The sequence below is a fragment of the Mauremys mutica genome, chromosome 8, assembly GCF_020497125.1.
Source record: "Mauremys mutica isolate MM-2020 ecotype Southern chromosome 8, ASM2049712v1, whole genome shotgun sequence".
NCBI lineage: Eukaryota > Metazoa > Chordata > Testudines > Geoemydidae > Mauremys > Mauremys mutica.
The window spans coordinates 3,405,215-3,431,966 of NC_059079.1; the positions used below are offsets into that span (position 1 = coordinate 3,405,215).

The window sequence follows — 26,752 nt, forward strand, 5'->3', positions numbered from 1 at the left end:
GTCCTGCCCAGGGTCCTTCCACTCACCCCGGGCTGAGACACACGTGTGACAGCTTGGGGGCTAAGCACCCTCCTGTCAGGCTGCAGACCCGGCCCTGATGGAGAGCCCACGTGTGCCCTTAGCCTGTGAGCTCATCAGGGCCGGGGCCTGCTGGACTGGGCAAGATCTGGACGACCTTGTAAACTGGAGTCATAGAAATGGGATGCAGTTTAATAGTGCAAAGTGCAAGGTCCGGCACTTAGGGACTGACCAGAAGAATTTTTGCTCTAAGGTGAGGATGTGTCAGTTGGAAATGACGGGAGGAGAAAGACCTGGGTGTATTGGGCTGTGACCTGGGTCCCAGTGGGGGCCAGCTGTGGTCACTCAATGAGGGTGAACAGCAAAGAATGGGGCAGACAATCCCCACAGAGCGGGTGGATGTTCCAATACTTAGATTCACCAACCAGCACAAAACAGCTCCTGTATTACCTCACTGGTTACTCACAGTTCCCTTAAAGCATCCAGCCTCAGGCCTCCAGCCAGTACCCATGGCAAATATGAACATTTCTGCAAATCTTATTTCATCATGTAAAAGAAAAGGTTCCACCAATCCCAAAGGATCGGACACATCACCTCCCAGCTTATTGAATATTCCAGATCTTACCCAACTACACGCTACAGCCAATTCTTATTAACTACACTAAAATGTGTTAAAAAAACGAGAGAGAGAGGCTGGTTAAAAGATCAGTATACGTACAGACCTGAGTTCAGTCCGTTGAGGTGCAGATTCACAGCAGAGAGGGTGAGCTTCGTAGCTGCAAAGAGTTTTATTTTAGAAATAGTTCATAGTTTATAGTCCAGTGTCCCAATCTCATATTCAGGGCATCCCAGCATAACTGGGACATCCGTCTTGCGACTCAAACTTCCCCTGATGAAGCCTAAGCAGATCTGAGCTGACAGAATCAGGACCCAAGGATCTTTTATACAATTTCATGTCCTCTTTGAGGGGTTGGGATTCCCTTGGGGAACAAGAGGTAATCAGGATGACTTGGAAGGAGGTCCACCACCCTAAGGCCATTTGCTTGGTCCTCCCCCATTCACAGGACATTTCAAAGAGAGATGAATCTGGAGAGATCATGTAAATGAATTGTAAACAGAGTATCGGAATACAGCATCCACAGGGACTGCTGATTACATTGTCATATGTAAATACACAAACATTCTCCCCCCACCTGTCTTCTGTGGGGTATTTATTGTGCAGGATATTTAACCCTTTCTAGCCATGCGTCACATGGTCATTCACAGTTTGACTATGAGCCACCAATGTGATGCGGCCGTGAAAAGCCTCATGCAGTCCTGGGTGCATCAGTCGAGGTGTTTCCAGTAGAGACAGAGCAGTGTTACTACCATTGTACAAGGCACTGGTGAGACCTCACCTGGAATACTGGGTGCGGATCTGGTCTCCCACGTGTAAGAAAGATGAATTCAAACTGGAACAGGTGCAGAGAAGGGCTACTAGGACGATCCGAGGAAAGAACCTCCCTTGAGAGCTTGGCTGGTTGAACCTAACCAAACGCAGGCTGAGGGGAGAGCTGATCGCTCTCTCTAAATACACCAGAGGGATAAATACCAGCGAGGGAGACGAGTTATTTAAGTTAGCACCAGTGTGGACACAAGAACCAATGGCTATAAACTGGCCATCAACAAGTTTAGGCTTGAAATTAGATGAAGGTTTTTTAACCATCAAAGGAGTGAAGTTCTGGAACAGCCTCCCAAGGGGAGCAGTGGGGGGAAGAAACCTAACTGGCTTCAAGACTGAGCTTGATAAGTTTATGGAGGGGATGGTATGATGACACTTTCTACAATGGCATGTCACCGATCTGGCAATGCTAGCAGCAAATATCTGCAATGGCTGGTGATGGGACGCTAGATGGGGAGTGCTCGGTGTTACTACAGAGAATTCTTTCCCAGGTGTCTGGCTGCTGGGTCTTGCCCACACGCTCAGGGTCTAACTGATCACCATATTTGGGGTCAGGAAGGAATTTTTCCCCAGGTCAGATTGGCAGAGGCCCGGAGGGGAGGCGGGGGTTGCCTTCCTCTGCAGCATGGGGTCACTTGCAGGTTTAAACCAGTGTAAATGGTGGAGTCTCCGTAACTTGAAGTCTTTAAACCCTGATTTGAGGATGTCAGTAATGCAGCCAGAGAGCAGGAGTGGGTGGGTGGGTGAGGTTCTGTGGCCTGCAATGTGCAGCAGGTCAGACTAGAGGATCACAATGGTCCCTGAGCTCCGTGCGTGTCCGGCGCTGACTCTGGCTCTGTTCCCTGCAGCCGCTAAGGCGATTTCCCCTGGATGCTGCCATCATCTTCTCCGACATCTTGGTGGTGCCCCAGGTAAGGGAGGCGAAGGTCTGCATTGCTGCCCCCGGGCTGGGGGGCCGGATCCCCTTGGGGGCTGGGGGGCGCCCGCTCCTTCACCCGTCCCGTGTTCTCCTCCAAGGCGCTGGGCATGGAGGTGGTGATGGTGCCCGGCAAAGGCCCCACTTTCCCGGAGCCCCTCAAGGAGGTGGAGGACCTGCTGAAGCTGCGGCAGAAGGTGGACGTGTCGGAGGAGCTGGGCTACGTCTTCCAGGCCATCACGCTGACCCGGCACAGCCTGGAGGGCAGAGTGCCCCTGATCGGCTTCTCCGGGGCGCCGGTAAGAACCGCCCCGGCCCTCCCCTCGGGGGTGTGGGAAGCCAAGCGTGCAGCTCCACCGGGCTCCGGCTGCCTTCGGGGGGTCGTGCTGGAGCCGCGTGTTCTCTGGAGGAAGCCCCAGGGCTGCAGCCGCTGATCAGCCTGGGGAGCACAAGGGGCTGACTGGCTCCTGAGCCACAGGGACGGGGCGGACGCCGGACGAAATGACCCTGCCTTTAGCGTGGGGGGCGTTCGCTCAGAGGCAGATCCAGCTGGGACCCCCCACTTCCGTGCCAGCCCCCGTGTGCCCAGACGGTGCCTCCTGCGTCTGGGGCCAGCCCTCGTGCGAGGGGCGACTGGCTGTCGCGGTGCGGGAGAGGCCCAGCCAGGCCCCCAGTGGGTCCGGGAGCCTCCGGGGTGTTGTGGGGCCGGCTGGACCCACTCGCTTACTCACGCTTCGTGCCCTGCCGACTCCTTCCTCGCCCAGTGGACCCTCATGTCCTACATGATCGAAGGCGGCGGCTCCAATACCATGGCCAAGGCCAAGCGCTGGCTGTACCGGCACCCTGAGGCCAGCCACCGCCTGCTGCAGCTGCTGCGGGACGTCATCGTGGAGTACCTGGTGGGCCAGGTGGCAGCCGGGGCTCAGGTGCGCCTTGTCCGGGGGCTGGGGGGCTCATGGGAACAGTGCGGGGGGGCGGGGGGGAGAGCTGGGGGTCCCTCGGGCAGAGACCTGCCAACGGGGCATCGCAGTGGGAGCCTGGCAGTGGGTTACTGAGGTTCACGGTACCTTGGGGGGCAGAGCCATGTGGCACCCGGAAATGCACAGCCGGGGGGGTGGGACTTACTGCTGTGTATCCACTAGGGGTTCAGACCGGTGGGGTCAGGAGGGGAGGGGCCCATTCTGGGCCGGGGGCGCTGGGAGCCCATCCTGGGCCGGGGGATGGGAGCCGGGGGCCCATCCTGGGCTGGGGGATGGGAGCCGGGGGCCCATCCTGGGCCGGGGGCGCTGGGAGCCGGGGGCCCATCCTGGGCCGGGGGCGCTGGGAGCCCATCCTGGGCCGGGGGCGCTGGGAGCCGGGGGCCCATCCTGGGCCGGGGGATGGGAGCCGGGGGCCCATCCTGGGCCGGGGGCGCTGGGAGGGGAGGGGCCCATCCTGGGCCGGGGGATGGGAGCCGGGGGCTCTAACCCGCTGTCCCGTCGGCTCCGGAAGGCTCTCCAGCTGTTTGAGTCCCACGCCGGGCACCTGGGCCCCGAGCAGTTCCGGGAGTTTGCCCTGCCCCACCTCCGGGACATTGCCAAGCACGTGAAGAAGAAGCTGCAGGCGGAAGCGCTGCCCCTGGTGCCGATGGTAAGGAGGGCGCTGGGCCTGCCCGGGCGCGGCAGCAAGGGGGTTTCAGGGTCGCTGCTCTGGGGCCAGCCTCACCCCCAGCCTGCAGCTCCCCACTGAAGGTCACTGAGGCAAGTGGGAGGGGCTTCCCTTTGGCCCCGCCCCTTGCCGAGGGTGAGCCAGCCAGAGCTCTGGCCGAGTGCCCTCTGCCAGGTGGGGCCCCGGAGCAGGTTCCCCAGCGGCAGCTGCTCTACGCTCAGCAAGAGCTCCCAGCCCGGGAGGCTCCTCGGCGGCGGGGGCAGGGCTGCTGCTGCCCCCCCCCCACCTCCCAGAGAGGAGGGGTCTGGGCGAGGAGGCCAGGCCTGCCCGGCCCCGTCTCGGCTGGTGCCGCAGGCTGCGCAGGAAGGGGTTAAACCCAGACACCCCCCCACCCCCATGTGCCTAGTGGTGGGCCTCCCTCCGCTGGGCAGCCTGACAGCAGAGCACCAGGCCGAGGCAGCTGCCATGGGCCTCCTGCGCCCCACAGGCGCCCCACTGCAGCGCTGGGCACGGGCAGGAGCCGAGCCCTGAGCCAGCCACCCGCCTGCCAGCGCGGCCCCGGCCCCAAGGGGAAGTGGCCTGCCGGTTCGGGGGGGGAGCCGGCTGACCGGGCCCCGCTGTGGGGCAGGGGGCTGGGGAGACAGCTGCCCCCTGCTGCTGAGAGTGCCCGGGGGGGCGGCCCCACTGGCTGAGGGCAGGTGTCCGCGAGGAGCCCGATCCCTGGTAGGCTCAGGGAGCGAGGAGGGGAAAGGCCAGCAGGGCTGTGGCTGGGTCGGAGAGCAGGGACCTGGGCCAGGGACGGGAGGAGTCTGCCCCGGCCTGCGGGCGCTTTTACATCCCAGCAGGGGCACCCCTCAGAGCAGGCCAGCGGGACGCTGCGTGTGCCGTAACCCAGGGCTCCGGACGCCACCCTGCCCCCAGGTGGCACCGGGACAGGCAGTGGGTCACACGCCCCACCGGCCGCACAGCCACCCCGCCCCCGGAAAGGTGCCCCAGGCCGTCAGCACCAGCCTGACGACACGGGCCGGAGGAAGCAGCCGTGGCGGCCAAAGGCAGAGTGCTGAGCTGGCACGGGCCAGGCCAGCCCGAGGGGAAGGCCCTGGAGACAGCGCTGGCTGGTTCCCTGGCGTGCCTCAGTTTCCCCAGGGGAATGACAGCACCCCCCCCGCCCCCCGAGGGCTGTAGTGAATGAGCGGAAGGGACTCCGGGTCACAGGCCCCAGGATGGCACAGGGCAGGGGAGCTCCCGCTGGTGGGCAGAGGCTGGCGCCGTGTCCCGTTCCACACGGCGCAGGGCAGAGCCAGGCAGCGCCCCGTGGCTGAGCTCCTCGCCCGCGTCTCTCCCCCTCACAGATCGTCTTCGCCAAGGACGCGCACTACGCGCTGGAGGAGCTGGCGCAGGCTGGCTACGAGGTGATCGGCCTGGATTGGACCATCCAGCCCCAGGCAGCTCGGTAGGACAGCCTCCCGGGGCCAGGCTGCCAGCTGGGGAGCATCTGGTGCCCTCGAGCCTGCAGCCCAGCTGCCCTGGGCATGAGGCCGAGGCCCTAGAGTCACCCCTCTCCCCCCGCCCGGGGGGCTGGGACACCGTCCCGCCCTCCCTCCACTCCAAGGGGACCCTGGCTCTGGTGACTCCTGCGTGCAGGCGGCTCCACTGGCCTGCCCGCCCCGGGATCCTTGCCCCCGCCCCCTTGCCGGGACACACAGGGCCCAGCGGTGCCCGTCGCCCCGTCTCAGGGGAGTTGGGCTGGAGCAGGGGGAGGAGAGGCATTTCCACCCAGGGGCTGCGTCCCAGCCGCCCCGAGCTCGCAGGGGCTTCGCTATTGGGGGCCAGCCCCTGAGAAGGGCCTGTGCCTGGAGGGGCGAGTTGTGCCAGCCCTGGGCGCTGGGACCGATCTATGAGCCCTGCCACCGGGGAAGTGGCTGGAGCTTTGGAAGGCCTGTGGCCCAGCAGGGATCAGACCGCTCTGGGATGCCAGGCCTGGGCTGGGGGGTGGGGTGGGCAGGGCAGTGGCACCATCTCTGAGCCAGGCGCAGCGACTTACCTGCTTCCTTTCCGTTCCAGAGAGCGGACGGGCCATCGCGTTACCCTCCAAGGGAACCTGGATCCCTGCGCCCTGTATGCACCCAAGGTAAAGGGGAGGCCGGCCAGGAGCTGGCAACCTTGGGTTCGAATCCCAGCACCGACACCATCTCCCTTTGGGGCAAAGCATGTCCTCTGCCTCAGTTTCCCCAGCTGCACAGTGGAGCCAGTGCCCAACTCCCAGGCACTTGGGGAAGGGGAGTGAGGGTCACCCAGGCTTCTGGGGCTGAGCCCAAGAGAAGGGGGAGCCTCTGCCCAGGTGTCTGGCACCTCCCCCCATGGCCGTAGCGACTGGCAGAATCCAGCTGCCTTCCCTATCTCCCCACCCCAGCTCCCCGGCTGCACCGTGGCCATGCCTGCAGGTGGCGCACACAGAGCTCTGGAGAGGGGACCAGGGCCCAGGGCTGCCAGTGGGGGAGCACCCTGGGCACCGGGCTCACGGTGGGTGTCCCGGGTTGGCAGGAGAAGATCGGGGAGCTGGTGAAGAGGATGCTCGAGGGGTTCGGCACCCAGCGCTACATCGCCAACCTGGGCCACGGGCTGTACCCTGACATGAGCCCTGAGCACGTGGGTGCTTTCGTGGAAGCTGTGCACACGCACTCCCGCCACCTCCGGACGCCCGCCTGAGCCGCCCGGGACCCGCCGGCGAGAGGACTGCGCGGTGCCGGCCCAGGGAGCGGCAGAGCAGGGGCACGGGCCGGCGGCTCTGCTGTCTGGGCACGGGGGGCTCGGCCTGCCTGGCCTGAGCACCGAATTAAAGCTCCTTGTGTCCCAGCGCAGAGTCTGATGTGGGGCAGGGGGTGGGGAGGGGCCTGGCCGGGGGCTGCCATCAGATGTGCCAGCCAGACTCAGCCAGGAGCGGTGCCACCTCGCGTTCAGGCACAGGCTGAAGCTGGCGCACTGGGCTCACGTCATCATGCCAGGTTCTCATGGCAGGGAATCCGGCGGGCCCTGGCAACACCCCCGCCCTGCTCCCTCGGGGAGTCCGGCAGCAGCCTGGGCTGGGGGAGACCCCTGGCCGTGTTAACCCTGCCCGACACGGCAGCCCAGCCCCGTGGCAGAGATGATCCAACGGGCAGCTCTGCGGAGCCTGGCACAGGCAGCCGGGGCAGCGGCACAGCCGGTTCCATCGCCCCCTGCCTCGGGCTGGATGTGGGAGCTGGGGTGCTGCTAGGTGGCTCTGCAAGGGGGCCCCACAGCCCCGGCTCTCCCATCCCTGGGCTGGCCAGGGCTCCCCCTGCTCAGCGCAAAGGGCTGCTGGGATTGCATGGCCCACGGCAGCCTGGGAACCCGCCCCCAGCCCTTCCCCTGGGCTGCACCCCCCTCTCCTGGGGTTTCCAGTCTGGGCCCCTGACCAGTGGGGCTGCCCCCCCTTCCAACATGCTCAGCCTGGCCTCCTGGGGCCCCTTTCCTGAGGTTCGCCCGCCCGCCTGCCTCCCCTGGGGCCCTGCCACTGCTCCCCCTTGGCCCAGGAGCCCTGCGCTCGTTCCCTGAACCCAGCTCGGGAGGCTGAACCCCGAGCCCCTTTGCCACCCAGCATAACCCCCTCCCCGAGGTGCCCGTCTGCCGCCGGCGAGGCCCAGCCCATTCTATGCTCGCTCCCCGAGGTGCCCGTCTGCCGCCGGCGAGGCCCAGCCCGTTCTACGCTCGCTCCCCGAGGTGCCCATCTGCCGCCAGCGAGGCCCAGCCCGTTCTACGCTCGCTCCCCGAGGTGCCTGGCTTGAGGGCACGGCCAGAGCGCTGGGGCACCGCGGCCTGCTCCCCCCCCTGCTCCGCTGCAGTGCGTTGGGGAGCGGCCGGGCTCAGCTGGCCGGGGGAGCCGGGGGGCAGAGTGCGCGGGGTCCGGCCGCCGCACAGCCCCAGGGACGTGTGGTTCTGCTGGTGGCTGCTCCAGGGTCAGGGCACTTTGACGATGCCCAGAAACAAGCGTGGGGCCTTTTAGAGCGAACAGGGCGGAGCCTGGACCAGGACTCGCATGGCTCCCGCAAGCCAGCTCCCAGCGGGCAAGGAGGGGCCAGCCCGCCACGCCTTCACCCCCTGCTAAGGGACCATCTCCCCTTGCCCCTTCGGCCCCAAGGGGGGCACCCCCCCAGCTTTGGGGTCGTGCCCTGGGACTGCAAAGGAGAGCGAGAAGGGGGGGCATCGTACCCAGCCCAGCCCAGACCCCATGGAGACCGAGGAGATGCCAGCCTTGCCCTCATTGTTCCAGCCAGGCGGGGCGCCAGGCGCAGTCGTTCCAGCTGGAATAAGAAAGAGCCGCAAACGCTCGCTGGGTTACAGCCCTGCCCCGCTATGTGCCTCAGTGTCCCCGGCATTATAGGAATAACAGCACTGACCTCTCTCCCCCAGCCGGTTGTGGGGTTAATTGGGTGCTGAGCTAGCCAGGTAACGAGGTGGCAGGCAGCTGCCCAGATGATTCCTTTAGCGTTGGGGGATTCTTGAACAGAAGGTGCTAGAGGGGGACAAAGGTGAGTGAATTTATTTAGCCACTGCAGCCCCTTGGAGGCAGCACGGCCTGTTTGACAGACAGGGAAACTGAGGCAGGAGGTGTGGCTGGGGTCACACCACAGATCAGTGCCAGCGAAGGGCTTTGTGCTGCAGCCCCTAGGCTTGGCTGCCTGTGCTCTGCCGGGAGCCCGAGGCTTTGCCAAGGAAAGCGAGTGGCACAGATTTAATCCCCTCTCCGGGTGCCAGCGCTGCCTGGTAAATCCTGGCAGCTCGGCCGCCCACCGGACCCTCACTCGGGACTGGCCTGCCCGCTGCCCCCTGCACTATCCGGGGACGGCTCCTGCTGAAGCCCTGACAGCAGCAGGGCAGAGCCAGGCGGCTTGTGGGAGGGGGCCCATGGGGCAGAGGTGCCTAGAGGCCGGGTTAACCCCAGCCCTGCGTTCGAGGCGCTCGGTCCTGGGTCCTGTCCCCGCCCCCGCTGGCAGGCGTGGGCACAGCCAGGGTGCAGCAGGCACGGGCCAGCTCCGGGCAGGACTTTCGGTGCCTCGCAGATGCTCTTCACCCCGCGGCCTAGCCGGCCCCAGCGCTGCAGGCGGGGCAGAAAGGAGTTAGTCCCTGGGTCCCTTTCCCCGCCGGTTCTGGGACTCCGCAGGCGGCCAGCCCGGACTCTCGCCAGGAGACAGCCCCAGGGGCGCTGCGCGCAGGGAGACGCATGCCCAGGGGGCGAGTGGATTGACGTGGAAAGTCGCTCAGCCCCAGGGCCAGCCTGGGAGCAAATCCATCCCCAGCAGTCAGAGCACGTGCCTGGCTGAACGGCCGAGCCCCACGGCCCCTCGCCACCGTCTCCACAAGCCAGCCAGGGCAGAGCCAACAGCGCCCCGCCCACCCCGGTTTGGGGATCTCCCGCCCCAGGAGTGTTTCAAACCCCCCCCCAGTGCCCCACACCATGGAGCCCACCCCTGGCCAGAGGGACCCATGCTCTGGCTGGCAGCTGGTCACAGCCACGACGGCCAGGCCCAGGGACCCACCCTGCACCCCCAGCAGAGACGGCCGCTTGGCTCCAGGGTGCTGGCTGGGCCCTGGTTAGTGCTCACCAGGGACCCCCCTGCAGGGACCATGCTGCACAGCGGAGCCACTTGTGGTTCTGGCTGCCGCTGGCCTCGGGACCCCCCAGCCCCAGCCAGGAAAGCGGGAATCCAGGGGGCACGGAGCAGGGCCCACATGTCAGGCCGTCACGGTGCTGCCCTGCCCCCAGTTCTCCGCCTCATCGCCCCCGGCTCGCCCGGCCCTCTGCCGGCGTCCCTCGCTCCCAGCCCGCCGGCGCCCCTCACTGCCGTCCTGCAGCCCTGGGTTCCGCCATCTCCACCCCCCACTGGCACCCGCCATTCCCAACCGGCCTGGCCTGCCCCAGCCCCACCGGCACCCCTCACTCCCGCCCCGCAGCCCTGCGTTCCGCCATCTCCACCCGCACCGACACCCGCCATTCCCGGCCTGCCCCAGCCCCACCGGCACCCGCCATTCCCAACCAGCCTGGCCTGCCCCAGTCCCGCCGGCGCCCCTCACTGCCGTCCTGCAGCCCTGGGTTCCGCCATCTCCACCCCCCACTGGCACCCGCCATTCCCAACCAGCCTGGCCTGCCCCAGTCCCGCCGGCACCCCTCATTCCCGACTGGCCTGGCCTGCCCCAGCCCCGCCGGCACCCCTCATTCCCGACTGGCCTGGCCTGCCCCAGCCCCGCCGGCACCCCTCATTCCCGACTGGCCTGGCCTGCCCCAGCCCCACCGGTGCCCCTCACTCCCGCCCCGCAGCCCCTGCCCTGGGCTCCCCCCTCAGCCCCAGCCGTCCTCACCCCGTTCCAGGGCAGCAGCTCCAGAAGCAGGAATTGTCTCACTTGATTCCTTCCTGGCCGGTGAGTTTCCCCAGCTGCCGCAAGCCGCGGCGCCCGGTCAGAGCCCCTCCCGCAGAGCCCGGCTCTGGGCGCAGGGAGGTGGCCCGAAGGCCGGCTTGGGTCGAGAGCCGCCCTCTGCCGGGGGCTGGTTCCTGGTGCCCAGGCTCTGCGTGCCAGGGCAGCTGCGCCGGCCCCAGTGGGGCAAGGGCCAGGCCCCGCGAGAGGCCCCTCTGGCTCCAGGGCGGGGCGGGGCGCATCGCCACGGCTCGGGCCTCGCAGCGGCTTGGAGTCCGAGGGGGGGGTGCTAAAATGGGGGGGACTTTTTGTCCTGAGGGCCACATCGGGGTTCTGAAATTGTATGGAGGGCCGGGTAGGGGAGGCTGTGTCCGCAAACAGCCTGGCCCCTGCCCCTTATCCGCCCCCTCCCACTTCCCACCCCCTGACCACCCCCCTCAGAACCTCCAACCCATCCAACCCCCCGTTCCCCGTCCTCTGACCGCCCCCCAGAACCTCCAACCCATCCAACCCCCATTCCCCGTCCTCTGACCGCCCTCCAGAACCTCCAACCCATCCAACCCCCATTCCCCGTCCCCTGACCGCCCCCCAGAACCTCCAACCCCCCATTCCCCGTCCCCTGACCGCCCCCCAGAACCTCCAACCCATCCAACCCCCATTCCCCGTCCCCTGACTGCCCCCCCAGAACCTCCAACCCATCCAACCCCCCGTTCCCCGTCCCCTGACCGCCCCCCAGAACCTCCACCCCATCCAACCCCCCCTGTTCCCCGTCCTGAGTGCCCCCGTGACTCCCTGTCCCTTATTCAGCCTTCCTGTCCCCACCGCCCCATCCAACCACCCCCCACCCCCTTACCACGCTGCTCAGAGCAGCGTGTCGCACCGCCCAGCCGGAGCCAGCCACGCCGCCGCACCGCCCGGCCGGAGCCAGCCACGCCGCCGCACCGCCCGGCCGGAGCCAGCCACGCCGCCGCACCGCCCGGCCGGAGCCAGCCACGCCGCCCAGAGCGCTGGTGGCACGGTGAGCTGAGGCTGCAGGGGAGGGGCCGGGTTGGAGCTCGAGGGCCAGGCGGGACGGTCCCACGGGCCGTAGTTTGCCCACCTCTGTGCTAGATACTCCAGCGCCGGCCGGGGCCAGACACGGACCTGGCGGGCGGACGAGCAAGAGTCCAGACCCCCTGCAGACACGCGACGTGGGCCCTGACGTGTTAGCACTGGGGGATTCAGGGATGCTCCGAGCCCCAGGCCGGGGGCTGGAAACATCTGCACCCTTCCCCCCCTTAGCAATCTGACTCCCGGTAATTACGCTATTGGGTTGGGTGACGGTTCAGAGACGGCACCATAGTAACGTAGCCCAGAGCCTGATTCAGGCACAGGCAGGAGAGACTCAGGCCTTGGGCCCCAGACTCAGGCAACGACCACAGAATCGGCCTCTACTTCTTTAAAACCAAAAGCGAAGGCGCTAATGGCTCTGGGTCTGAGCAAACCCTCCAAAAAGTGAGTGCAACTGACGCAGGGACGTGCCTGCGTCTGCAGGGAGCCTGACATGGCTCAGGGGTGGGGGTGGGGGTCTGCCCTATGCACCTTACGGTGAGGTTAACCGTGAAACTCTCTGCCCTGGGGAGCCCTCACCAACACCAGCCTCGCGGGGGCCTTGGAGCCCCCCATCATGGCTTGGCTGGGGCGGCACCAGGAGGGGGGTGGAGGCCGAGCCCTCCCGAAACGGAGATGGGCCCAGCACACTGGCCCCTGCCACCTCGCGAAGAGGCGGGGCCAGAGTGATGGGCCCTGGCCGGGAGGATCCCCCACGTGGGGTGTGGCTGGGACGCTGGATCAGACCTTTCCAGAGCCTATTTCAGGGTTTCCATCTGGCCATTCCGCTCCCTGGCAAAGCCACGGGGCAAACAATGGCCAGGGCCCCCTCCCGTGCGTGGTACCAGCACCGCTGGGGGTGTCCTCCAGGGAACCAGAGCGGCTGTCACCCTGCGGTGCAGGCCCCCGACTGCACCCGCTCAGTGCACGCCGGCCTGGGCCCGTGTTACCCAGCGGGCACTTTCCTGAGACGCCCTTGGGAACCCCCGACAGCCGCATCGCAGCGGGATCCGCTCCCGCCTCCCCCCAGGATCAACGAGCCATGGCAAAGGGATTTGGGGGAAGGCAGTCCCCTCCCCGGGCGCCTGGGACGCAGCACGGCTTGGGCTGTGCCATGGCAGAGCCGTTCGGAGCCGGCGCAGCCGAGCAGGTTCCGCTGGACACGGCTCTGCGCTAAGGCGGGAGGGGAGTTCCCCCGGAGCCGCCCGGCGTCCTTCCCGCTCCGTCCCGCTTGTGAGCAGGGCGGCGGACGCTGGGCCCCGTCCTGCGAGGGGCTCTGCACACCTCGGGCCTGGGCGGCCAGGCCTGCGAGACAGAGCCAAATGCCTGTTCTCAGCCAAGCCAGGAGAGAATAGCTCAGCCAAGGGCCGGGCACGCTGGAGACGCCCGGCAGCCCACAGCAGAGTCTGTGCCGGAGCAAGGACAGGCTCCCACCCTGCAGCTGGCTCTGCGCACGCATCTCCAAAGCCAGTTGCAGGATCAGGCCCTGGGCGGAGGGTCGCCAAAGCACCCACATTGGCCTGACTCTGCTCCCACTGACCACCCCGGGCACAGTCCCACCACGTCCGCACGGCTAGGCCAACGCTGAGCCGCCTGGAGACCCCGCCCTGGAGGGCTCGCTGGCCTCCGCCTCTCGCTCCACGCCGCTTCTGCAACGCGCGGCGGCAGATCCCGGAGGCGCTGCCCTGAGACGTCCCGCAGAGCGCAGCGACTCAGACCCCTTTCCCGGGCTGGGCGTTCTCAGGCAGCGCCAGCTGGGGGCGCCGACGCCCCTCCAATTCCTGCCCTTTTAGCCCAAATACCAACTGACCTCGATTTGGGGTTTTCCCTCCTCCCAATCCCCCAATTGATTCATTATAAAAACAAAGAACAGCACAGAAATTCCAACCGTTTATATAAAAGGGCAGTAGTGAGACATAAATAGTATTCGCTGTTTTTCCCTTTTATTATTAAACATTAGGTCAAGAGGTTGCGCGCACACAAAAAAAGAGAGAAACAGGTTGAAGAATGATACTTTTATGGCAACAAATACTGAGTACACCTGGTTTTCCGGTCCACAGCGCAGACACAAATCTCTTTCCAAAAGAAAATCAGACAGTAGATCATCAGTCCACATTCTCTAGCTACAAGTCACCGTCCCCACTGGCCCCAGCCCTCCCGACCCTTTTAAAACTAAGACACTGGACCAGGGGAACACAAAGACACCTGGAATAAGGAAGCCCGTCCCTGCCCCACAACAGGTTTGAATCTAGCCTGGATCGCTAAGCAGCAGCAGGAGACGGAGTGACACAAATCGGGAAACGTGACAAGACGCCTTCGTCCAGCCGGTGTCTGCGTTAGCCAGAGCGACAAAGACTTGGAAATGGAGAGGACAAACGTAACCAAAGCCATGCTCGTGTTCCTGCCCCCTCAGTGCAGAAAAGGCAGTCAGCCCCCCCCCCGCCTCCCCCCGCCCCCCTCCACGCACCCAGACATTCACTCCTCACACGCCCACACACAGAGAAGGCCAAAAATAGAGATATGTACACTCTGGGCACAATGGCTTCCGGCCCAATGGCTCCGTTCTTCGTTTTGTGTTCAATCCTCCACCAACCATTTGGGGAACTTACAAGGGGCAGGGCTCCCGTAACGTCCGTCAGCGTCCGACCAAGTCCATCCTTTGCCTGTCCAGATGCCCTGCCGTTAATCCAGCCTGCCTAGGTGCCATCCCCAGGGCCGCAACCTCACTGTGGTTCTGCTGAGATTCTGGATTCATTTCGATTTGCCGGTTGCCTCCCTCCCACCCCTCTTTTCATGTACCAACGATGCCAGGGAAACCTGAGAAATGGTCACGTGTCTCCTCCTTTTTTTTAATTAAAAAAAAAAAAAGTCCCAGCCCATGACAATTTCAAGTATCCCCCAAATAAAAGACGGAATAATTATAAATAATTATAACTTTACAATTTAATAATTGACACATATACTATAGTATTTACAGTATAATAAATGCTTTTTTTGTTTTTGTTACTTTTAGTAAGCAATCCCTGAGAACAGTTACTCTAGTTTTTCTTTACGGATCTTCACGAATGGAGAAGAGGAGTTTCACGTCTCCGCAGGGTGCGCACGGCGCTGCAAAGCCATCGCTTTTGGTGACACATGAGGTTTAGTGTTGCGTTTCTCTTTTGCTTTCGATTTTTATTCTTTCCTTTTTGCTTGGCAACCTTGTGACCAGCCAGCGAACGCTTCCTTTAGGAAAGAGGTATTAGATTTCCAGGTTAGCTTTTGGTATTAAACGGTTATACACTCCGGAGCGTAGGATACTGAGTAAAGTGTTCTTCCCATGCTTGTCTTTTGGTCTGATGTGCCCGAAGAACGTTGGAATCCTCGCAGGATGTGAAACGGTTAAATCCACCAAAAGAACAAAAACCCTCTGCTTTGCCAATTGCAGTTAGATTTTCCTTTCTTCTGCGTGTAGTGCCCCTGCCGAACCCTGCCAGCGCCGGCGGGAGCTCACCCAAACCGCTCCCGCACCAGCATCATCAGTTTTTTCTTGCCTTTGTAGATCTGTTTGAGATTGTCTATGAACTGCGCGAACTGGAGGTGGCCATCCTGGGCCAGGAGGAAGGTCTCCCTGGCTTTGCTGAGGAACTCGATGAACTCGCCGTAGTGCCGAGGGCTGATGTGGGTGAGCCTGGAGTGGGTGGTGTTGATGTAAGCGCTTATCGTGGCGTCCAGCAGCTGGCGCAAGGGAGCCTTGTCGGTGGACATCAGTTTGCCAGAGTTCCTGCGGCCGGGAATGCCGGCCAGGCCCGGGGCCGTCATGGTGCAGCGCCGCAGGATGTCCGACAGCACCGTGGCGCAGTGCACGCTCTTCACCACCAGGGGGATGATGGCCGCCAGCTCGTTCTTGCCCAAGGAGTGGCTCAGCGCGCAGGCCCACAGGACGTCGTTGATGGCCGGGTGGGTGTCCTGGTTGTAGGCGAGGTTGAGGTGCGTCATGGCCAGCGAGGCCAGTTTGAAGGCCCGCAGCGGGTAGCCCCGGTGCTCCATGTAGCGGGCGATGGTGAAGAGCTGCGAGTAGGTCATGCCCGTGGCGGCGGCGTCGATGACGATCTGGTAGGCCGTCTCGAAGGCGATGTGGTCTTTCTCGCACAGCGTGAGGGCGGAGAGGGCGCAGTTCTGGGGGTCCTTCATGGCACACTGCAGGGCCAGGGTGCGGGCGCAGCCGGCCAGCTCCTCGCGCTGCGGGTAGTCCAGGCTCAGCCGCAGGATGGTGTTGTGGGACATCACCGTCGCCGCCACGATGCTGGTGGCTTCCGTGGGGGTGAAGAGCGTGTACCAGTTCTGCAGGATGCTGAGCAGCGCCCGCACACCTGCCGGACAGGAACACGCCGTCAGCGCGGGCTGGGGCGCGGTGCTCCAACGGGGGCAGGCGCCTAAATCCTCTAGGGGCTCTGCCGGGCCCGGAATGCTGAGCAATCCCAGCTCCCTCCACTCTCCGTGGGACCTGGGATCGCTCAGCACGACTGACAAGTGGCCAGTTCTCATCCGGAGCCTGGGGGAAGGACCTGGGAGCCCGGGTTGAGAGCACTGGCTTGGATGTACAGGGACAACCAGATGCCAGTGCGCTGCAGACAAATAGCTCCAGGCCAATGTTCTGAAGTGAAGCTACGAATCCCCCACGGTGCAATAGCACAACCGTGTCCCCATGAACAGGAGTCAAAGCCAGCAAATGCCGGGGCACCGCGGGTCACAAACTCCCCTCTAGGAGTCCTGCGGTTCCCACCAGGGCCCTCCACTCAAGGGCTGGGCACTGACAGCTCAGGCTCCAACTGATGGCGAGATCTGGGGTCAGGAAGGAATCTTCCCCCAGTGCAGATTGGCTGGAAGCTTGGGGAGAAGGCGGGGGGAGGGGAGGTTGCACTCCTATGCTGCACGGGGCGTGGGTCACCTGCCAGGATCATCTGGGCACGTATCAGCTACTCAGTGCCCTGCCACTGCAGGGCCCACGGGCACTGGTGCCCCCAGGTCTCTGCCTGAGGCACAGTTCGGTCTCACCCGACTGGCTGGGCTCAGCACAGGGACGACTGGGGGAGGTTCTCCAGCCTGGGCCATGATCCAGTGGTCTCGCCTGGCCTGAAACGCCAGGAAATCTACTGATGTCTCATCCCATCGCTCAGGGACTCGCCCTGCGGGCTGGGCCAAGCGAGCCCCTCCCCGGCCCTTGGCCAGCGGGAAAGGGCAGGGGAGCGGAGCAGAGTCCCAGCCCCTCCTGGAGGGCCAGGACGGCAGTGACGAGCGGCACCCACCCACTTCCGTCGCACAGGTGACCAGCCACCGCACCATCTCCCTTCGCCTCCAGTTCAGGGTGGACAGAGTCATCCGCATGACCTAGGAGAGAGAAAACAGTGACCACCCTCCTCTTCGTCCCTGCTTTGCCCTGGCCTCGCTCCCGGCCCACCCCCGGCGCCCCGGCCCAGACCTGCAGGCGGAACGGCTCCAGACAGGGCCCGATGCAGCTCCAGACTCGCCACGTCTGGGAGCGGAGCCAGGCCGGCCCCGTGCCCTGAGCCACCGTTGGACACTATATAGTTACTGTCACACGGGGACTGGCCCCTTAGGGAGGGGAGCTGGGGCCAGCCCCACCTTGGCCAAGCTTAAATGGCTGCGTCCCTGCCTGAGGCAGGAGGGTCTGACTGGACAGCTGGGCCTCGTCCCAGGGCTCAGGATGCCCAGCCTGGGACGGGGAGTTACGGGGAGCCGGCAGACCCAGGTGGAAGGCCCTGAACCAGGGTGTGCAAGAAGCCCAGGGCTCTACCGGAGCAGGGAAGGCTGCAAGGGGCTGAGAGCAGCCCGCCAAGGGAACCCGCCTGGGGGTTCTCGAAGGCAGCCCAGGAAGGGGCCGGGCCCAGGGCCCAGCGGGCAAGCTGAGGAGAAGCCCCCAAAGGGCTGAAGAACTTGGTCTGTTGGGACTTTTCAGTCAGACGGCTGCTGCCCTGGAAGGGGCTGCACTTGTGACTTGGCCGGAGGGCTACGCCACATCTCCAGCGCTGACCAGCAGGTGGAGAGCTGAGGAGACCCACCTCAGGGAAGGAAACTGAGGCAAGCGGCCTGAAGTGCCACACTCGGCCAGCAGGGGACACTGCAGAGCAGCACCCCCCCGACAGTCCCGTTCACCATGCTCCGAACAAGGCCTTCCCCCAGCCCTCGGCACTGCTGCCCACTCGCCCGGGGAAGGACCCAGCCACACGGCCTCAGAACTGGGCCGCCCAAAGCAGCCTCCGAAGACGACACGTTTCTCCTCCCTGTGGCCCCCTCCCCTACCTGCAGCCCCAGCTCCAGCGCCACGTTGAGCAGGGTGGTGTCGGGGTTGCTGTCCGCGGGCGTGGCGATCTTAAAGGCGTCCTGGGCCAGCTTGAAGATCAAGGACGAGGAGTGGATGTTCTTCTGGATCGCTTCCAGGACGGTGCGTAACCGCAGCATGTCACCTGCGCACACAGGAGGGACAGGTCGGAAAGTCAGCCCCCGCCCCGCCAGGGCCCCTGCCCCTCCAGACTCCTTCCAGCCACCCCAGGTTTTCACTTTGGGTCGCAGCTTCCCAAGTCTGGATTTCCCAGGGGTGAGGATCTGGGCCACGCACAGCACACACTGCCTCTGCGTTTGCAGCTGTTCAGAGATCAGCCCTCTGTGCGGCTACTGGGCTCTGCGGGGGGCTCAGCGAGTCCTGTCTGACCTGGTCGTCTCTTGCTCAGCCTGCTGGGAGCGGGGCCCAGAGAGCGCACACAAAACCCAGTGCATCACGGACTCTCCTGACAGGGCTTCTCCGAACAGAGCTGGCAAGTGGGATTTCTCCGTGAAACGCGGCTGGTGAAAACAGTGTCTGCTCACTGTGCAGGCTTGGGGCAGGGCTTCCTGACACGAGTGTACCGCCAGCTGGGCTGTGACTCTGCCATGCTCTAACTGTCTGCACGGACCCCGCCAACGCGCACTAACAGTTTTTATGCACTTGGTTCTGCTCCTGTTTCAAAGAGGACGAGATCAAAGCACACTAGCGAACTAGTGATGAACCTCAGGAGCCGCCCCCGGCCCAGCCTGCTGCCAGTTCAGTGTTTGTGCAGACAGGCCCTCAGAGGCCTCGCCACTGACCGGACCAAGGGCAAGTTGTTACTTTTGGCTCCTGTTAGCCCTGTGGGAGTCAGCCCACCTAGAGCAATGGACTCCAAGCTGTGCGGCGTACCCCTAGGCACGGCGGGGGCTGGCATGGAGCGCCACCCAGCCCCGCTCCGACCCCAGCCCCAGCGTCAGTCCCCAGCTCTGGCTGTGGTTCCGTTCCTGGTTGCAGCCCCAGCTGGCCCTGGGCTCAACCCCCCAGCTCCAGCCCCGATTGTGGCCCCACTCCCAGCTGCAGCTCTGGCCCCCGCCCCCAGCTGTGGCTCTGCTCCCAGCCCCCCCACTGCGGCTCCGCTCCCAGCCCCCCACTGCGGCTCCACTCCTAGCCCCGGCTCCGTCTGTGTATTGCAGCGTGTCCACCGATAACTACAGACCTGATACAAAAGGAACATACTCTGCACCCCGAAAGGATCCAGCGAGGGCCGGACCCTTCCAGCCAGGGCCCAGGGCGTCTCCGTGTCTACGATTCCATCCCACGTATGATCAGCCATGTCATCTGTCACTTCCTTACAGTTCTACTCCAAGCATTCCCCAGCCCTTGGCACGCTACGGCCACCACCTGATTACAACCTAGCCGTCGCGTTCACAGACAGGGCAAGCGCATTCCTATTCTGTTTGCCCCGGAAAGCACAGACAGCTCTGGAGTAACCTCCACGCATTGATACCACAACTCCAGGTGCATGACACACAACGCAGCACTGGTGGGAGACCATTCGGGTGAGTTCCCCCCTTACGGCCCGAACAGTCCCCACTCCTCTGCGACACGGGGCCCCCCTCTCCAGGACGTTCAGTGAACTCCATAAGAGCGGAAATGTGCCGAGTTTTATCTTCACTGTTTTGGTAGCACATGCTACTTTCCTGCTACGGTTCCATCCACCCCACTCAGCTCCAAACCCGTCTTCATTCCACGGTTCTGGGATCAGAGCTCTCAAGGCTGGACATTTCTACATAAGGAATAAGGTCTCTTCAGCGGCTTCTCCTAACCACACTTGGAGTGAGCTGGGTAGACTCAGCCATGTGGTGGGATTTGCCTCCAGCTGTAAACGGATACGTTCAGGTGACCAAATCGCCTCATTGCTCCTGAACTGTTCCTAGGACAGAAGAGTAGCCAGCCCCTCCCTCTGTGCTTTGATCTCAGGCGCTAGCTAGCGATGCTCGTCCACCCACGGCCTGACCAGCAGCCGTGAAATCAGAATTTTTTCCATCAAAGGGTCTGCCCAGATAAAAGCCTTGATACAATTAACCAATGTGGTTAACTCTTAATTCTAGATGCACTGAAAAAGAAAGCGACTTGCCATGGGGATACTCCGTCTTCTGTTAGGAGCTGCTGGGTTGAGCCTCGTTATGGGCTGAGTTAATGTCTTGTGAATGTGCCCGTTACTCAAGACGGGCGTGCGACAGTGAAGGGGCCACGCCTAAACTAGAGTCTGTCCAGACTAGCACCAGGGGGAGGGCTCGGCACGCCCATGTGTGAAAAGACCAGCTGGGGACAGACTCAGAGAGATGGGCAAACCATCAAGAGAGCCACGCAGCAGCTGGGCACACCATGGGCCCGTGGACAAAGCCAGCAAGAGAGTTTTCTGGCTCTGGGAAGCTAAGAAAAGCTTCCTTTTGTTTCTGGCGCCTCCTGCGTTTGGAGAAGCAGGACTTCACACGTTCCTCGGAAGTAAATCCAGTTGCATCAAACAGTGCCAGCCGTCGTCATGAATTTCTACCCTCAGCTGGAACATGCTCCCCCCCGACCCCCGGTCAAAGAGCGACACCCCTTCTTTTGTCCCAGCGTGAGCGCCCAGCAAGAGCTCTGCACGCACGGAAGTGAACGGAAAGACGCCTGTTGGCTTCAATGGGCTTTGGATCCGGCTCAGACCGAGCATTGGAAATTTGCAGCAAGGGACCGTTTTTTAACGTCTGGAACTTTCCACCTACACCTGCCTGGAGTGAGGAAAACTCAGTGTCAGTTGCAGGGTCGGATTCTGCCTTTGGGACCCCATCAGCCTTCCCCAGGGATGCACCTGGACAACAGAGGGCAGAACGCGAAGACAAGGGGATTGCAGAGGTCACCGCACAACCTGGCATACTAGCCATGACGACAACCCAGAAGGGCCCCCGTTTGCGTCCTAGGTCCCAGGTCGAGTTTCTAGGCTGGCAGTTAAAGAAACATCTCTTCTCTGCAAACAGCCCATTAGCCGTGGCGGCTCGGAGATGCGATCGACCAGGAACGATGAAAAGTGACTAAAAAGGTGCAGAGCTGGACTTGAAAATGAAAAGAAATTTCAAATGACAAATGATTAAAATGATCTTCTGCCCCCTCGGCAGCAGCCACCACAGCGACAGGGACTCCTGATCCAAGGCTCCTCGTACGACCAGATGGGAAAGCGGACGGTGCTGTGTCGGAAAGATGGCAAAGAGACTCGATCGCCTACGGACACGCTCCAGCATTTGAACGTTTGGGGGGGAAATGGGAGAGCTGGAAGAAAACCAAAACCCGAACTCAAGCGGCCTTTTCATTCTGGTGGAGGATTTGTCATCCCGCCCGGCTCAAGGACACACACACAACACACATAAAATCCCTCGTTTACTGGGCTCAGCTGAGGGTGACCAGATCACCGCACTAAAATACTGCAACACACTGGGGTGCCATCAGCCCCGCCCACAGCCCACCCCCACTCTTCCCAGGCTCCGCCTCCACTCTGCCCCAGGTCCTGCCCCCTCCCCGCTCGGCCCCCCTCCCCCCCGTCCCTTCCTCATCCCTCAGCCTGCGACCCTCCTCAGTCCCCCACCCACTGCTCACCCCCGTGGCGCCCACTCCCCCTCTGACGGGTGGGTGCTCACCCGCCCCCATTCCACCCCCTTCCCCCAAGTCCCTGCCCCGCCTCCTCTCCACCTCCTCCCCCCTCCCTCCTGGAAAGCGCTCCGTGCAGCCAAACAGCTGTTAGGCAGCGGGAGGCGCTGGAGGGGGAGGAGAGGGGACGCGCGCGCTGGGGGGAGGGGGAGAGAAGGAGGTGAGGAGGGAGGAGCTTGGCTGTAATTTTCCCCCCGTGCGTGCGCCAGCCCCGGAGCACCCACGGGGTCAGCGCCTCCCTCCCGCTGGCCTCCTTACCCGAATATCGGGACAAGTGGCGTCCTGACCGTACATTGATCAGGACAAAGGGTTAAATATCGGGACATCTGGTCACCCTGGGCTCAGCTTCCTCCGAGATCCCGGGGAGAGGATGGCGACCCAGAGCCCTGAGAATGGAAAAGGGGGATGGGAAAAGTTCTCCCGCTGGCCACCAGCAGAACGGGAGAAGGGTCCTGTTCCGAGGGGCTCCTGTATCGATACACAGGGAAGCCTGTCAACTGGCTCGGATTTCAAGCCCTCTGAGCACATCCTGGCCTGTCCCCCGTCTGCCTGACGTCACCATTTGCTTCCCTGTCCCGCCTGGCCTGGGGGGTTGCTCTGGTTTCCTGTCAAGCGAAACTTTCATAACTACAAAGTAAAAATCCCATTTGCCTTCCTGTCTCGTCCGCGCGCCCCGTTCAACAGATCCCCGGCCAGCGGTTTCACAGTTTCTGCAGCTGGGACCCCAGCGACGGGGCGGCAGTGGCTTAGGTACCGTCCCAACCCACACGCTGCTTCCACCTTCCAAAACCTCCTGGAGAAAAATCACCCCGACGCTCGCTGTCTGCTTGCGGGAAGCAGCACGGAGAGAACGTACTGAATCCAGAGAGATGGACGCCCTCCCGCCCTCCCCCTTCATTCCCAGGGTGGGTGCCTCAGAGCCCCCCAGGGTCTTGCTTTTTATGTTCTGCCTTCCTGGGCTTCACGCTGCAGCCCTCCGCCCCCTTAGAATGGACAGGACACGCAAGCAGAGGCCGTCAGCGCCATTCAACCAGCTGGGAGAGCCTCGCCCAGAGAGCAGGAGACAAGGGGCTTGGTTCCAGTCCCGCTGAAGTCAACAAGGATCTTTCGATCCATTTCGGTGGGCACTGGGTCTGCCCCCTGGCACTGAGCAACGCCAACCTCCCCAGCCGCCCCCGGCTGTGCACTGCAACGCTGGCACGACCTTGGCCGCACAGGGTGGACTGCCAATCCAGACAACGCTACCGCTGGGATGCAAACGGCCATCACGTCCGGCTGGTCGGGGAAAGGATTTGGGACCACGGCCCCAAGCAAGGCAGGATTTCTAAGATTCCCTTTTTCAGCATCTGAACAGAGTTCTCCCTCACCTGCCTGCGTTCCTGGCCCTGAGGTGAGCCATGGAAGCAGCCATGGGGGCAGGGGGGTGTCTCTCACCTTCGAGAGGGTCACACGCCCCATTCCCCTCTCCCTGCCACACTGGAGGCTACATGGTGTTTCTCTTCCCAGCATTGCGCCCGCAGATCCCTCCCTCCTGGGAGTTCACCACATGCTCCTGGAGTGTGTTCACCTGAAAGAGCCCCCCCACTTCCCACATTCCCCTTCCAGCGGGTTCTGCAGTGGAGAACTGCAGGCAACCAGCTGGGGGTGCGCCTCTGCTATTCAATCTGACCCAACCGTCTGCTCAAGTGCACCCACCTTTAGCTGCCGTCAGCATGGTGGAGGCCAGTTCACACTGCTGCGATTCCAAGTGGCCCAGGGTAAACCACCGGGGGTACCTGCTGGGCACGACCGACACCAGGTGGTGAGGGTGGGTGACGTCTCCGGAGGGAGCGGTCGTCTCCAGCACGGGCAGCCTAGGAGAGACGGGAGAAGGCCAGTCAGAGGTTCCCTGCCAACTCAAAGCCCCCCCACCCCCGGCGATGAGGAGGGTTGATGGCAGGCGGCCTGGTGCGCCAGCAGGTTCAGCTCTTTGAACGCACCAAGCTGCAGTCCAGGCGTGCGACGACTCCCGAGGCTGCACGCGGAACACATGGGCGCAAGGAGCAATTTCAAACGGACTTGAAAGGGAGCCGAAAGCCGCCGAGTGATTTATAAAACACAAGCTGGAAAAGCTCACTTGAGGCTCCTTTCATCTTCGGGCTAAGTGGAGCTTTCAGGCAAATCATCTGGTTCCTCTTAAAGCAGAGGGCTGGGCTCAGCAGCACCACGTTGCTCCACGGCCCCTGCGGTGGCTTTGGGTTACCTGCTCGCGTGCGACTATTCCAAAGCCACAGAAATTCCACAGGTTCCCCCTCCCGCCCAGGTGCTACTGGCAGTGACGACACGCAACGGCTGAGCAGGCAAATGGCTGCCAGGGGCCGGGGCGAAGCCGCCGTTCGGACTAGACAGCGCAGTGCCAGTAACGCGGTCTCCTGGAAGGCGACGTTACGCATCAGCAGTGCCGCGGGTTGGAGTCCCATGGGTGGATCCCAGACCACCGGGTTATGGAGGCAGGAAGACCATGCGGAGCGAAGGCAGAGGAGGCGTAAGCAGCGCCCGCCCCTCTTCCGCCAGTGAAAGCTGGGACGGTCGCAGCCCAGATCGGAGACCCCAGCACGAGGGCGGGTGTCGGCTGCGAGAAGACAGAGCCCCCCAAACTCAATCACGGGGGAGCGATCTGCATTGTCCTTCATCCCGCTCTTCACCCAGCTGATGCGAGCGGCCGGAGCCGGGGGAGGGGGCTTGTCGAGCTGGGTAACACACCCAGCAGCAGCAGCAATTCCAAGGGCCAAACGCACGGCTAGAACGAATCCCAGCGCAGCCCTGGGCAGGGGAGGACGGGGGCTGACAGGCAGAGCAGAGCGCGGGAGCCTCCCCAGCATGGGGCTGGCCCCTGGAGGGTCCTTTCTGCCAGTTGTCCTGCCACCGTCAGTGCAGGGTCAGCTGGGTGCCCAGCCCGGCCGCTCGCTCTCCTAGCTGGGCTTTACCTGTCCCGGTCTCTCCTCTCAATCGCGCTTCGAAGGGGGAGCTGGATGCGGAGAACAGGGTCTCTGCTCCCAGGCGAGGAGGCCCAGCAGGGCTGGGGTGCAGAGTCTGCCCTGAGATCGACTCTGCCTTTCACTCTCCTTGCGCCGTGGGAGATGGGGCTGCAGGACGGAGATGGGGTGTGGGGTGGGGGGGGAAGGACCCGGCGCGCCGATGGATGCAGCCAGTGCCTGGGTCCTTTCCCCAGCACATTCGCCCAGCTCAGCAGATGGGGCGGCTTATATGGGAGGAAATCGTCTGCTGCAGCGCAGGCATCTTCTCGGACGAGCAGAACCTACTCCTGGCCTGGCCGTCACAAGCTCCCCCCAGCGGCTCCCGAGCAAACCGACACTGACCAGACTCGGGGGTTGGAGAGGGAGGGGGGGAAATATCGGGCGCGACGGCGCTGCTTTGAGATGGGATCGAACCCAAGCCCAGGCGGAAGAAACGCCCACAAACCTCATGGCCCGGAGCGCCAGCTTGTAGGCCAGGTCTGCGTCGTGCGGCAGCAAGGCGGAGAACAGGTACTTGGCGAAGGTGTGCATGGGAACGCTCTCCCGCTGGATCACTTCTCCCAGGCCGCTGAAGGGACCACCTGCACGACAGCAAAGCCGCGTCAGCCACGGCGCTGCTGCGCCGCTCGGCCAGACAGCTTCCCAGCAGCCACGCAGAGCCGCTCAGCTCAATTCCTCGCGGGCTCGGGGAATGCCATCAGCACCGATCTCCACAGCCCCTTGGAGACGAGCACGCCGGGGCTATCTGAGCAGCAAGAACAAGCCAGCCCCTGGCCCGTTCTCCTAGACTGGGGGGCGCCGCGGTGGCCACAGGCCCTCGTGCCTGGCAGGAGGAAGTTCCCTGTCACGCATCCAGCTAACGGTGCAATCCTGTACAGCCTGGTCCCCCCACTTTCCAGAGCCAGGGCCCCCTTGCCCCTGTCTGCCAGCACGCCGGGAGCGACACAGCCGGGGCAAGGGGCCCATGGCTGGGGCCGGGCATGGAGCCGCAGCCAGGGCCCGAGGCGGGGGGGGCGGGAATGGAAGCAGAGCCAGGCTGGGAGCGGGGCTGGGGCCAGGAGTGGAGCTAGGGGGGTTGCAGCTGAGAATGGAAGCGGGGCTGGGAGTGGAGCCGGGGTGGTGGTGTGTGGGGCTGGGGGTGCAGCTGGGGGGTCGTGGCCAGGAATGGAGGCGGGGATAGGGCTGGGGGAGTCATGGCTGGGGGTGGGAATGGAGGCGGAGCCAGGGCAGGGAGTGGAGCCAGGGGGTCGTGGCTGGGGGTGCGGGTGGGGCTGGGGCTGGGAGGGGAGCTGGGGGATTGTGGCTGGGAATGGAGGCGGAGCCAGGGCTGGGAGTGGAGCCAGGGGGTCGTGGCTGGGGGTGCGGGTGGGGCCGGGGCTGGGAGGGGAGCTGGGGGATTGCGGCTGGGAATGGAGGCGGAGCCAGGGCTGGGAGTGGAGCCAGGGGGTCGTGGCTGGGGGTGGGACCAGAAGGGGAATGGGGGGTCGCGGCTGGGAATGGAATTGGAGCTGGGGCTGGGAGTGGAGCCAGGGGGTCGTGGCTGGGGGTGGGGCCGGAAGGGGAATGGGGGGTCGCGGCTGGGAATGGAGTTGGAGCTGGGGCTGGGAGTGGAGCCAGGGGGTCGTGGCAGGGGGTGGGGCCGGAAGGGGAATGGGGGGTCGCGGCTGGGAATGGAGTTGGAGCTGGGGCTGGGAGTGGAGCCAGGGGGTCGTGGCTGGGGGTGGGACCAGAAGGGGAATGGGGGGTCGCGGCTGGGAATGGAATTGGAGCTGGGGCTGGGAGTGGAGCCAGGGGGTCGTGGTCGGGGCTGCGGGGCAGCAGCTGGGGGGCTGAGGCTGGGAGCCAACAGCAGGGCTGGGTTGCACTCCCTCCCTCCCCGGGGGCTGGCCTGGGCCCCACCCTGCCCCCCAAACGTTCCTCTGTGCCCCTTAGGGGGCCTGCCCCACACCACCGCTGCGTAGGGACTGGAGTGACGGCCTGCTCAAGCACCGGGCTGGCAGCCTCAGGGTTAATGACCCTGGTAACACAGGGGCATGGTAGCAAATTATGACTGGTGCCTTCCCAGCAAGCGCCTGCAGGGGACCCTCCTGTAACCAGCCTTCCCCCAGCTCCTCGGTCCCCTGGGCTCCTGCACCATGCGCGAGGCCGGCCTTCAATGCCACCCCCAGCTGTGCAGTGCAGCCCGGTTCCCCTCCTCCCCC

At 63.8% G+C, this 26,752-nt stretch overlaps 2 protein-coding genes across 6 annotated transcripts in view; one reads left to right on the forward strand and one right to left on the reverse strand.

Annotated features, from left to right (window-relative positions):
• The window catches only part of UROD (uroporphyrinogen decarboxylase), a 13,474-nt gene extending 6,579 nt beyond the window's left edge, over positions 1–6,895 (forward strand). For 2 of the 3 annotated variants that reach the window (XM_045027265.1, XM_045027266.1), the window contains exons 4-10: positions 2,308–2,370; positions 2,477–2,674; positions 3,140–3,301; positions 3,867–4,004; positions 5,375–5,475; positions 6,087–6,153; positions 6,567–6,894. In XM_045027265.1, coding sequence (XP_044883200.1) covers positions 2,308–2,370; positions 2,477–2,674; positions 3,140–3,301; positions 3,867–4,004; positions 5,375–5,475; positions 6,087–6,153; positions 6,567–6,731 — 894 coding nt within the window. In that variant the 3' untranslated portion in view covers positions 6,732–6,894. Of the gene's footprint in view, positions 1–2,307; positions 2,371–2,476; positions 2,675–3,139; positions 3,302–3,866; positions 4,005–5,374; positions 5,476–6,086; positions 6,154–6,566 lie in introns of all 3 variants that reach the window. The other variant, XM_045027264.1, reaches the window with a different exon arrangement.
• Positions 6,896–14,468: 7,573 nt separating this feature from the next.
• Positions 14,469–26,752, reverse strand: part of ZSWIM5 (zinc finger SWIM-type containing 5) — a 157,292-nt gene continuing 145,008 nt past the window's right edge. For all 3 annotated transcript variants that reach the window (XM_045025999.1, XM_045025998.1, XM_045026000.1), the window contains exons 10-14: positions 24,997–25,132; positions 23,230–23,387; positions 17,847–18,010; positions 16,832–16,913; positions 14,469–15,895 (exon numbers count right to left, since the gene is read on the reverse strand). In XM_045025999.1, the coding sequence (XP_044881934.1) occupies positions 15,033–15,895; positions 16,832–16,913; positions 17,847–18,010; positions 23,230–23,387; positions 24,997–25,132 (1,403 nt within the window). In that variant the 3' untranslated portion in view covers positions 14,469–15,032. The remainder of the gene's footprint in view (positions 15,896–16,831; positions 16,914–17,846; positions 18,011–23,229; positions 23,388–24,996; positions 25,133–26,752) is intronic.